General features: G+C 41.2%; 1 protein-coding gene across 12 annotated transcripts in view; it reads right to left on the reverse strand.

Moving 5' to 3' along the window:
• The window catches only part of rbfox3a (RNA binding fox-1 homolog 3a), a 597,184-nt gene that overhangs the window by 21,612 nt on the left and 562,716 nt on the right, over positions 1-12,856 (reverse strand). For all 12 annotated transcript variants that reach the window (XM_057825678.1, XM_057825688.1, XM_057825685.1 and 9 more), the window contains one exon: positions 791-869. In XM_057825678.1, coding sequence (XP_057681661.1) covers positions 791-869 — 79 coding nt within the window. The remainder of the gene's footprint in view (positions 1-790; positions 870-12,856) is intronic.

A 12,856-nucleotide genomic window follows, 5' to 3' on the forward strand; every position in this document is an offset into this window, starting at 1 on the left:
TTGTTTGCGCTAATGTTTTTCTTTTATGTATTAATAATTTAGTTTATAGGTATATTTAGCCATTTTTTTTTTGTGGGAATATGAGTTTGAACCATTTGTTAAGAAAATTGGCATCAAATGAACGAATGCTTCCCGCTTCGAATGGATTGGACGCCTACTAGTGATTAGGGCTGCTGTTATCGATTAATCTGTTGCGTAATCGGATTAGGAACATTTAATGCGTTGGAGAATGAAAAAACATCCTCATGTTGTTCTTAACAGGGAGCATCTGGATCCACCCATGTTAGATGAGTTACGCCATATTCACTGTTGCAACTAGAGGGCAGTGTGTCCACCCAAATCGATAAAACTAAACGCTAAATCTTGCAAAACAAACCATTACAATGTCACTCTAATTAAACAAATCCTCGAAGCAGCAAGATTTTTTTAGTCAAAACTTTTTTCTAACAGAGTTAATTGTTACAGCGAGTGATGAACTCAATTCAATTCACAGCAGAAGGATGACTGGACGCCACATGATTGGACATCTACTGTCATCTTGGCGGCCATGTTGTGTGGGTTGACCGTCGGTTGTAAACTAGATCTCGAAAAACACATATTGAGCAGCATCGGCATGTTATTTTAGTGTCGTATCTAATACGATTCAATGCTAGTATCGGTGCAACACTACTATTATACAGTTCATACAGTGATCTTCAATTAATTTCAACACGCATGTAATCAGGTGGTGTGTCATATGTTATTTAAAAAGACTATAAGATGATACACATACACTCAGTCACTGACTCACCATAGTTCCCACGGTATATGTGGCTGCAGGACCGATCGTATGGTGATACGGGTCTGCTGTTGCATAGACTCTGCCGTAACTGTGGAGGGAAAAAAAAAACGGCAATGTAAAAACATCCTTCACTTTTCTTCATTTAAGGCTACATCATCTTTCAAAGTTGCCCATGGGAAAATTTAAGCTCAAAAACGCTTCTCGTCTTTGATTTGTGTCTTTGTCTTGTCGCCTATTTCTTCCCTTAAGGTAAAAATATCCAAGTCCATATGGCAGGCGCCGTTGTTATACTTGGCTGAGAGCTACGGGTATTCCTATGATGGAGTAATGCCTCCGGTTAGCTGCATGTCAATTGTGTACTTTGTGCTAGTTTAATTAAACATGTTTTTTTTAACTATAAGATCAATTTCTAGGGATGCCTTGCTCTTGCTCCCATGAGTCATTTCGAGTAGATTTACGGACTTTTCTTGTTAATGTTGGGGCACTTCCTTGTTAACTCATTGGCTATGTTTACATGGATTAAAATCCTGGTCGGAATGCTCTGTTTACACACCCTGTTAGGAATATTCTGACCCGATTGAGCTCATTCCAAATTAAGATTTTATTTTGAACGAGATGGATGATTTACCGTATTGGCCCGAATATAAGACGGCCCTGATTATAAGATGACCCCCTCTTTTTCAAGACTCAAGTTTGAAAAAAGACTTTTTGAACACCAATTTTTAAACAGAAAATAATTACAGTATCTGAAACAAATGATTATAGCAATGTATTTGAGAGAAAAAGCATGTTATTTTGCTTCATTCAAATCTTAAAATCTGAACATTTAAATATGTAAACTAAAGTGCAATCACATTCGTAAATGAATGGCTTCTGGTTTTTGAAATGTAAATAAACCAATCTATTGTGATAAAACAACAAAATGGCAATAACTGCAATAACCATCAAAGTGTGGTCTAACTGTAACTGCAGTCTTGAAACAAATCTGAATAAGGAAAAACATTGCAATAAAATAATGCAAACTGGTTAAACTTGAGAGTAGCTGAGATCTGTCATGACAGAACATCGCTTCAATGATATCTAGCGCCATCTAGCATTGTGAATAGGTATGATGTCTAGACCCCGAATAAAAGATGACTCCCACTTTTTCATTCTTATTTCAATGCAAAAAACACTGTCTTATATTCCGGCCAATACGGTATGTTTATTTCGAATCAGTGTCGTTTTTGGCAGCCCTTTAAATTTTTGTCTTAGTCTTTTGGACGAAAAAATTTGACCCCGTGGATTCATCAGGGTTAATAGAATAGAATAGAATACGTCTTTAATGTCATTAGTCAGGGGTGAAAGTGAGCCGGAACGCTGTTCCGGTAAGAGATTCAGGGCCAGAACGCCATTCCGGTATACGATGCTTTGGTCCCGAAAATATGGCAGTAACTTTCAAAACCCAATGCAAAAAAAAAAAAAAAAAAAAAAAAAAAAACTGCCAGGCTGCCACACATTAATCACATTTCCAAGAAAAAAACAATCTACCAATGTCAGATTGACAGTGGTATGAAAAATTATCTGAACCATTTGGAATTTGGAACATTTCTGCATAAAACCCCCATAAAATGTGATCTGATCTTTGTCAAAATCACACAGATGAAAAAAAAACAGCATCTGCTTTAACAGAAACCATCCAAACATTTATAGGTTTTTGTATTTTAATGGGGATAGTATGCAAACAATGACAGAAGGGGGGAAAACAAGTAAGTGAACCAGCACATTTAATATTTTGTGCCATCCCCTTTGCCAGCAATAACTTCCTGTAGCTGCAGATCAGTCTAGCACATCGATCAGGACTAATCTTGGCCCATTCTTCTCGACAAAACTGTTGTAGTTTAGTCGGATTCCTGGGTTGTCTGGCATGAATCGCTGTCTTTAGGTCATGCCGCAGCATCTCAATGGGGTTCAAATTTGGACTTTGGACTCTCCACTCTCTCCAAGCTTTATTGAAACCTTGATTTTTATAGGCCTGGCTCACCAGCATTTCGTAACAATAAAAGCAGGACACATTCGGACTTGGCAAAAACAAGGAGTCCCTTCGCGATCTTTTGGCAGGACCTTTGGGTCATGCAGATCCTCCTGATATACAAAAACAAGACATTCCGAGAACTACTGTTATCGCACTTCCTGGAATCAGCCGTGTACATGAATGAGTTCACGCACCAACCATGCACACTAAGACCTTTGTATGGACTCAGACAAGATCCACAATATTCCCTCTTTTTGTAGTTTTCACTACAAAAACCATATATATATATATATATATATATATATATATATATATATATATCATCATTTATTTTGCTTGCAATGAAAAAACACAAAACGGAATGAAAAAAAATTCAAGTCATGATCATTTTACACAAAACTCCAAAAATGGGCCGGACAAAAGTATTGGCATCCTCAGCCTAATACTTGGTTGCACAACCTTTAGACAAAATAACTGCGAACAACCGTTTCAATGAGTTTCTTACAATGGTCTGCTGGCATTTTAGACCATTCTTCTTTGGCCAACTGCTCCAGGTCTCTGAAATTTGAAGGGTGCAATTTTCAGATCTCTCCACAGGTGTTCTGGCCACTTTCCAGTGCTGTCTCTCAAACCATTTTCTAGTTCTTTTTGAAGTGTTTTGGGTCATTGTCCTGCTGGAAGACCCATGACCTCGGAGGGAGACCCAGCTTTCTCACACTGGGCCCTACATTATGCTGCAAAATTTCTTGGTAGTCTTCAGACTTCATAATGCCATGCACATGGTTAAGCAGTCCAGTGCCAGAGGTAGCAAAGCAACCCCAAAACATCAGGGAACCTCTGCCATGTTTACCTGTGTGGACCGTGTTCTCTTCTTTGAAGGCCTCGTTTTTTCCCCCTGTAAAATCTATGTTGATGCTTTTTCCCAAAAAGCTCTACTTTTGTCTCATCTGACCAGAGAACATTCTTCCATAATGTTTTTGGCTTTCTCGGGTAAGTTCCAGTCTGGCTTTTTAATGACTTTGGGTCAGAAATTGGGTCTTTCTGTGTTTGCCGAAGGGAATAGTTATCTTTCTCGCACACACCGTATAACGGTTTGCATTACTCTAACACACTTAATAAAATCAATCAGGGAATAGTATCGTTTCTAATATGTACTGTAGGATTGTTTGTACTACTCTAACACACCTAATATAAAATAAAAAGCACACCATAGTTTAATTAAAAGCAGCAGAATAGATACACAACGCCATCTTATCACAGAAGCCCAACGTGTGCGTCATTAGCAAGATTGACGCACCGACTCTCGCAATCAGTTCTCCCGGCCACTCCAAGGACAAAGAGCAGGGCGCGCTGTCCTAAAACAAGAAGCGTTTCGCGCAGCCAGGATAACAAGTTGATAGCGGGTGCTTGGGACATCAAGACTGGCGTCGGTCGCTGTGGCAACCACGTCCCAGCCACGAAGGATGACGCACGAACCTAACCGCCCAAAAACAGCCACAGAGGGATGATCCCAAGACAACATCCAGCCACACCTCAGCTTTCAAAAAGACTGGACACTGAGATAACAAACGTTCGTTGCTCGGGAACTTGTCTATGTAGCCTTGTTTTGGATCCAGCATTGTTCCTCCGTCGTCTGTTTTGCCTTGTTTTTTGGCCATTGTCAACGAAGAAGTTGCCAACCTGTTTTCGGTAAGCCTTCTTCAGACTTTTGGAACATGGAGTCGGTACAAAGGGTAAACACAAGAGGGGAACGCGCAGAAAGTCAGCCCCCACCATTGGGCTTGCGGGAGCGGTGCCAGCGGAGCGGCACTTCGTTCGGCTAGCGGTGTTTCCACGGCTTGGCAGGGGGGGCAGAATTCCTTCATACCTTAGAGTCCCTTTTCATTCAGACGCCGATGGATAGTACGGGTTGGCATGGTTGTACCCTCTGACTGCAAGACAGCTTGAACTTCTTTGGAGGTTAGTCGAGGTTCTTTATCCACCATCCGCACAATCTTTCGTTGAAATCTCTCGTCAATTTTTCTTTTCCGTCCACATCTAGAGAGGTTAGCCACAGTGCCATGGGCTTTACACTTATTGATGACACTGCGCACGGTAGACACAGGAACATTCAGGCCTTTGGAGATGGACACGTAGCCTTGAGATTGCACAATTTTGCTTTTCAAGTCCTCAGACAGTTTTTTGGTCTTCTTTCTTTTCTCCATGCTCAATGTGGTACACACAACAACACAGGACAGAGGTTGAGTAAACTTTAATCCATTTTAACTGGCTGCACGTGTGATTTAGTTATTGCCACCACCTGTTATGTGCCACAGGTAAGTAACAGGTGCTGTTAATTACACAAATTAGGGAAGTATCACATGGTTTTTCAAAGGATGCCAATACTTTTGTCCGGCCAATTTTTTTAGTTTTTGTAAAATGATAATGATTTAATTTTTTTTCACTTTCTGCTTTGTGTTTTTTCATTGCAAGCAAAATAAATGAAGGTATTAATACCAAAGCATTTGTAATTGCAATCATTTTCTGGGAGAAATTGAGCATTATCTGACAGAATTGCAAAGGTGCATATACTTTTGGCCAGCACTGTATGAATGAACATGTGTGGAACTAAAATTATAATCCATAATTATCGCCACAATCAGTGAAAAACATCTTTTGGCAGCTTCTTTGCATAAGCAAAACAACTTTGGAGAGAACATTTCAGTGTGTGTGGTGGCTACTACTTCTTCTTTCACCTCTTTCAGGTTCCCCAGTTGTACTTCTCTCCATCTGTCTCCTGAGATTTATTTCCAGTCTATTCACCAGCACTGGCTTGGAACTAATCCCCAACCCCAAAGCCCATCTCCTTTCTCATTCCATCCGCTGTTTTCCGATGCCACTAGACTGCTTTATTTGGATTCCTCTTTGCCTCTTTTTCCCTCTTGTTTGTTTGCTATATTTAAAAAGGACAGCAAAATATGTCTGGAGGAAAAAGATAACGGGTTGCGTGGTTACACCAGGTTGGTTGAACTGTATTTAAGTGAGAGTCCTACAAACAAAAGGAGGACGCAAATAACGGCTATTTGAATCAATAAGGCATTGAAATGAGTTTTGAAAAATGCGCTAAATCATTTTAAAGCGTCTATCTGCAAGTCGTAACTCCCCATAAAATCAATGTTTCATTTTCCCGATCTGATGAAATAGTGTGAACGTGGCCAAATATGCAACTTGTAAATCAATCTGCCCATAATTCAAAGCTTCCTCTTCAGCATCAGCAGTAATCCAATGATTACGGTACTTTTCGGACTCATAAGCGCACCTGACGAAAAGCCAACACCCACCAAATTTGACATGCAAACGGCATTTGTTCATGGATAAGCTACAGTTTTCCTCACTGTATTATGGGATATTTACACCTAAAGATACTAATTGGTAACACTTCATTTGACAGCGGCATCATAAGACTCTCATAAGACCAAATGAACCACCATGAAGCTTTAAACTAATTGGCTGCTAAGCTTTATTGCTTCAATAAGCTTCATTTGGCCTTCACTGCTCCCTTGGGGCAGACAGTCAACCTCTGCTGCCACCTTCTGTCAACACTGTTCTTGTCCAAAATGCCTCCTAGCATGCACTGCGGCGCTACAGATGTAAATTACAATCAAAATTCATTTTCTGTTATAACTATTTCTTCAGTTACTGTTCCAATTGTTTCATTAATAGCTATTTATGGTATTTGGAAACACTTTATTTGACAGTGGCGCCATATGACTGTCATAAGACCATAATAATTATGACATGACACTCCCTGAGCCATAGACTTCATAATGGTATTGATGGGTCAGATCGGTTATGCAATGCGCCTCGCATTCAAGTAGGGGGCCGGCCACATCAAGAGGAGCAATTCACAAACACGTATGCAGCGATCCAACGCCGGATTTCTTTTGAAACTGGACTACTACTTGGGATACTTGGGATATCTAAAGGGTAACAAGTTAAGATTTTTTTCAACTGTGTCGTAAGTAGCTCGGGTTAGGGTCTTGGGTTGGAAACATGTGACAGGTAGTCCCCGGGCTACGATGAACCCGATTTATGCGGTTTCAACTTTACGAAGCCCAAATCTCGATGTTTTTTTTTTTCTAAATGTTGACTTTTGTCTTGTGGTGCATGCTTTTATTTTAGCGCAGGAAGTGTAGAACTGGAAGCGAGTGCATGTACAGACACGTCTAGCCCACACAGACCAGCCGAGTGACAGCCTGCGCGCACATTGGTTGCTTGTGTAGCATCCAGAGGCGAAGGTTGAATAAAACCTAGGGTTGTTCCGATCATGTTTTTTGCTCCTGATCCGATCGTTTTAGTTTTAGTATCTGCTGATCCTGATATTTCCCGATCCGATTGCTTTTTTTTTGCTCCCGATTCAATTCCAATCATTCCCGATAATTTTTCCCGATCATATACAGTTTGGCAATGCATTAAGAAAAAAATGAATAAAACTCAGAGGAATATATACATTCAACATACAGTACATTAGTACTGTATTTGTTTATTATGACAATAAATCCTCAAGATGGCATTTTACATTATTAACATTCTTTCTGTGAGAGGGATCCACGGATAGAAAGACTTGTGACTTTGTATATTGTGACTAAATATTGCCATCTAGTGTATTTGTTGAGCTTTCAATAAATGATACTGTAGCCATGCCCAAATGCATGATGGGAAGTGGAACCATGACTGTGCGTAGTGCTACCAATTGATATATCTTCTCTGCGTTGGGAAATAACATAAAGTGTTAAGAAAAAGATCAATTGCTACCTTGCTTCCCCACATTGCTTCCCATGATATTTCTAATCGTAGGGAGAGGGATTGTAAGGCTTTAGCCAATTAAAAAAAGGCTCCAAAGGCTGCCAAAATTCAGTCTACTCATTTTACGCTGCCTTTTATCTCTCTATATAGGTAAAACGGCGCCATTACAGATTGAGCAAGACAATGCGTGAGTGGGTCGTGCAGTGCATGCATTAATTGCGTTAAATATTTTAACGTGATACATTTTTTAAAAAATTAATTACCGCCGTTATCGGGATAAATTTGATAACCCTACCTTAAGCCTAAACTAAAGACTCTGGATGAGTGTAACATATTATGTCTAACATTAAATACAATTAGAAAACGAGTTAATTAAGAAATATATATATTAAAAAAAGGCATGGCCGATATTTTTTTGCCGATTCAGATACTTTGAAAATGACGTGATCGGACCCGATCGATCTCTAATAAAACCCCTTTTGTAATGTTTATTGTGCGTCTTGAGGGGAATAATACCTTTTCTAGTATTTACCATTTAAGTGTTTGTATTATTCCCACATACTCACAGGCATTTAAACACAGCTTACGGAAACAAGCGGACTATATTTTAAAGCATGAAACAACAAAGAGCCCGATCCGAATGATTAACAGTTCCAGAATCAGCACAACCTTACCCTGACCAGAGAAGATGGACTTCAAGAACGTGGCCACACCTCAGTACCTCTCAGACACTGAGGCGGGCCAAACCTCCCACCGCGGTTGCCTCATGAACCATGACTCAGCAACGGCGACACCCGAACTTTACCTCCCAATCTGAAGCAGATTGGCAACAGAATATTAACCTAAAAAAAACCCAGTCACTCCTTCTTCCGAACCCATTGCCCGCCTCACCGCAGTGTTCAAAAAGACTGAACGCTTAGCTAACATCCATTGCTTCTTGGGGATATTCCTGTTTGCTCGTTGTTTGCTGACCCTGGATCCAGTTTTCCTCCTCGCCTGGGTCTCCCCTTGTTGTATGATTGCTGCCGAACTAAAACTAGGGTGAACGCGCAGAGTTTGGCCTTTTGGGTGGGTTGTCGGTGTTCCGCTGGCCCGGGTCGTTGGAATTGCGCTAGCGCGATTTGGCTCGTGTGATTCCGGCAGTCTGGCCAAGAGGTCAGATTCCTTCAGTTTTCAATGGTGACCTACATAATTGGGGTGAGTTGATGTGATTGCTTTGATGATGTGTGGATGCTAACTGATACATGCTAATCGCTTCTTATTGCTGTATCAACAGCTACTGAACTAAAACTAGGGTGAGTGCGCGCAGAGTTTGGCCTTTTGGGTGGGTTGTCGGTGTTCCGCCGGCCCGGGTCGTTGGAATTGCGCGAGCGCGGTTCCGGCGGTTCGGCTGGCGTGATTCCGGCAGTCTGGCCAAGAAGTCAGATTTCTTCAGTGTTGTGTGATGTGTGAAGTGATGTGATTTCTTTGATGATGTGTGGATGCTAACTGATACATGCTCATCGCTTCTTATTTCTGTATCAACAGCTACCGAACTAAAACTAGGGTGAACGTGCAGAGTTTGGCCTTTTGGGTGGATTGTCGGTGTTCCGCCGGCCCGGGTCGTTGGAATTGTGCTAGCGCGATTTGGCTCGTGTGATTCCGGCAGTCTGGCCAAGAGGTCAGATTTCTTCAGTTTTCAATGGTGACCTACATAATTGGGGTGAGTTGATGTGATTGCTTTGATGATGTGTGGATGCTAACTGATACATGCTAATCGCTTCTTATTGCTGTATCAACAGCTACTGAACTAAAACTAGGGTGAGTGCGCGCAGAGTTTGGCCTTTTGGGTGGGTTGTCGGTGTTCCGCCGGCCCGGGTCGTTGGAATTGCGCGAGCGCGGTTCCGGCGGTTCGGCTGGCGTGATTCCGGCAGTCTGGCCAAGAAGTCAGATTCCTTCAGTGATGTGTGATGTGTGAAGTGATGTGATTTCTTTGATGATGCGTGGATGCTAACTGATACATGCTAATCATTTGGTATTGCTGTATCAACAGCTACTTGTAAACGCAAATTTGAATTGCCATTATTGAAGATGAGACTAATTTGATTTAATTTTATTTTAGTTTCATTCTGAAAGTGTTGATGTCCTGAGCATACGAATAAAGTCAGCAAACCACAAGGACGCCTGACATCGTCATTTCGGAGCTTAGCTCGCTGTCTAGCTAGGACTTAGCGCCAATGTGTTGGCGAGGACAGTATAATGACGTATAATACATGTTTTTGAAAAGTTTTTTTTTTCCATTTAGGGTGTTTTGAGGTATTCAAAGGGTTAATTCCGACTTAATAATTAATGTGTTTTTTGAAATGTCGATTGTACTTAAAGAATTTCTCTGCCGTTATCTGCGAGAGCTACCCTGCAGGTTTTAAACGGGACATAAAGCAGAGGAATAAAAGATAAGACGGTAAAATAAAACTTAGTACCGGTATGAACGATTTTTACCCTAATAAACTAGCTTTGAAAGCTGCGAAAACCAGAGTTATACCCATAGATAGTTGTTTTCGTGTGCGTGTGTGTGTGTGTGTGTGTGTTAAGCGTGCCCTATGAGCTTGCCTCACGAGATAAAGCATGTCAGGTCAGATAAGAAATGTTCACAGTGGGAATCTGTAGGCCTCTGATAATGTAAGATACAATAGAGGTGAGAAGAGAGCGCTGGTCTCTGAAGACTTATGAAGAAAGGAAAGGAGAAGTATACTGCAGGTGAGAGAGCACATCAGCTTCACGCCGCAGGACTAATTTAGTCTCCTTTCATTTTCCGCACATACCCTACGTATTCCTCTCTTTGTCATTCCTAGATTGTTTATTCTCCATGATGGTTGTGCATGGCCCCTCTCTTCTCTTGTATTTTAGTTTCACGCACTCTTGATTTAGAGGGAAGTCTAAGCACTGAGGAGATGGGTCAGAGCGTCAGGCAGGCAGTTTTATTTATTGTCGAGTAAGGGAGGACTTAAATAGACTAGATAAGCTAGCCCGGGTGACTTTTCCGTCCTCTCCTTCTCCAGGTTGTGCGCAAACATTCGCTGCATTTCAACCTTGGCCATCAACTATAGGTACAGTGGGGCAAATTAGCATTTAGTCAACCATTAATTGTGCAAGTTCTCCCACTTGAAAATATTAGAGGCCTGTAATTGGCAACATGGGTAAACCTCAACAATGAGAGACAGAATGTGGAAAAACCCCCCCAGAAAATCACATTGTTTGATTCTTAAAGAATTTATTAGCAAATCATGGTGGAAAATAAGTATTTGGTCAATACCAAAAGTTCATCTCAATACTTTGTTATGTACCCTTTGTTGGCAATAACGGAGGACAAACGTTTTCTCTTCACAGGCTTTTCACACACTGTTGCTGGTATTTCGGCCCATTCCTCCATGCAGATCTCTTCTAGAGCAGTGATGTTTTGGGGCTGTCGTTGGGCAACACGGACTTTCAACTCCCTCCACAGATTTTCTATGAGGTTGAGACCTGGAGACTGGCTAGGCTACTCCAGGACCTTAAAATGCTTCTTATGAAGCCACTCCTTTGTTGCCCTGGCTGTCTGTATGGAAAAACTGCCATGCTGAAAAACCCAGCCACGTCTCATCTTCAATGCCCTTGCTGATGGAAGGAGATTTTCACTCAAAATCTCTCGATACATGGGCCCCATTCATTTTTTCCTTTACACAGATCAGTCGCCCTGGTCCTTTTGCAGAAAAACAGCCCCAAAGCATGATGTTTCCACCCCCATGCTTCACAGCGGGTATGGTGTTCTTCGGATGCAATTCAGTGTTCTTTCTCCTCCAAACACGAGGACCAAAAAGTTCTATTTTGGTTTCATCTGACCATAACACATTCTCCCAGTCCTCTTCTGGATCATCCAAATGCTCTCTAGCGAACCGCAGACAGGCCTGGACGTGTACTGGCTTCAGCAGGGGGACACGTCTGGCCGTGCAGGATATGAGTCCCTGGCGGCGCATTGTGTTACTGATAGTAGCCTTTGTTACTGTGGTCCCAGCTCTCTGCAGGTCATTCACTAGATGCCCCCGTGTGGATCTGGGATTTTTGCTCACCGTTCTTGTTATCATTTTGACGCCATGGAGTGAGATCTTGCATGGAGCCCCAGATCGAGGGAGATTGTCAGTGGTCTTGTATGTCTTCCATTTTCTAATAATTGCTCCCACAGTTGATTTCTTTACACCAAGCGTTTTACCTATTGCAGATCCAGTCTTCCCAACCTGGTGCAGGTCTACAATGTTGTCTCTGGTGTCCTTCGACAGCTCTTTGGTCTTGGCCATAGTGGAGTTTGGAGTGTGACTGACTGAGATTGTGGACAGGTGTATTTTATACCGTTAATGAGTTAAAACAGGTGTCATAAATACAGGTAACGAGTGGAGCCTCGTTAGACCTCGTTAGAAGAAGTTAGACCTCTTTGACTGCCAGAAATCTTGCTTGTTTGTAGGTGACCAAATACTTATTTTCAACTCGAATTTGGAAATAAATTCTTTAAAAATCAAACAATGTGATTTTCTGTTTTTTTCCCCCACATTCTGTCTCTCATGATTGAGGTTTACCCATGTTGACAATTACAGGCCTCTAATCTTTTCAAGTAGGAGAACTTGCACAATTGGTGATTGACTAAATACTCATTTGCCCCACTGTAGTCCCCGGGTTACGATGTACTTGATTTACAGTGGTATGAAAAAGTATCTCAACCTTTTGGATTTTCTCATATTTCTGCATAAAATCACCATCAAATGTGATTTGATCTTTGTCAAAATCACACAGATGTAAAAATAGTGTCTGCTTTAACTAAAACCACCCAAACATTTATAGGTTTTCATATTTTAATGAGGATAGCATTCAAACAATGACAGAAAAAAAAAGTGAAAAATAAGTGAACTCTCTGCCTTTTTACCAAAATATTAAATGTGATGGTTCATTTACTTATTTTTCTCCCCTTCTGTAATTGTTTGCATACTATCCTCATTAAAATACGAAAAGCTATGTTTGGGTGGTTTCAGGTAAAGCAGACAGTTTTTCATCTGTGTGATTTTGACAAAGATCAGACGACATTTGATGGTGATTTTAAGCAGAAATGTGAGGAATTCCAAAAGGTTCAGAAACCACTGTACGTGATTTCGACTTTACGACGGAGGAGTCTTGTCCGCCATTTTGTACCCAGTTGTTGTTTTTGTTTTAGTCTGATAAATATGTAAATTTAGTCGAATAAATTAGCCTAATTTGCCTATCAAAAGTCCTTT

Source organism: Corythoichthys intestinalis, chromosome 21, assembly GCF_030265065.1.
Source record: "Corythoichthys intestinalis isolate RoL2023-P3 chromosome 21, ASM3026506v1, whole genome shotgun sequence".
In the NCBI taxonomy this organism is placed as follows: domain Eukaryota; kingdom Metazoa; phylum Chordata; class Actinopteri; order Syngnathiformes; family Syngnathidae; genus Corythoichthys; species Corythoichthys intestinalis.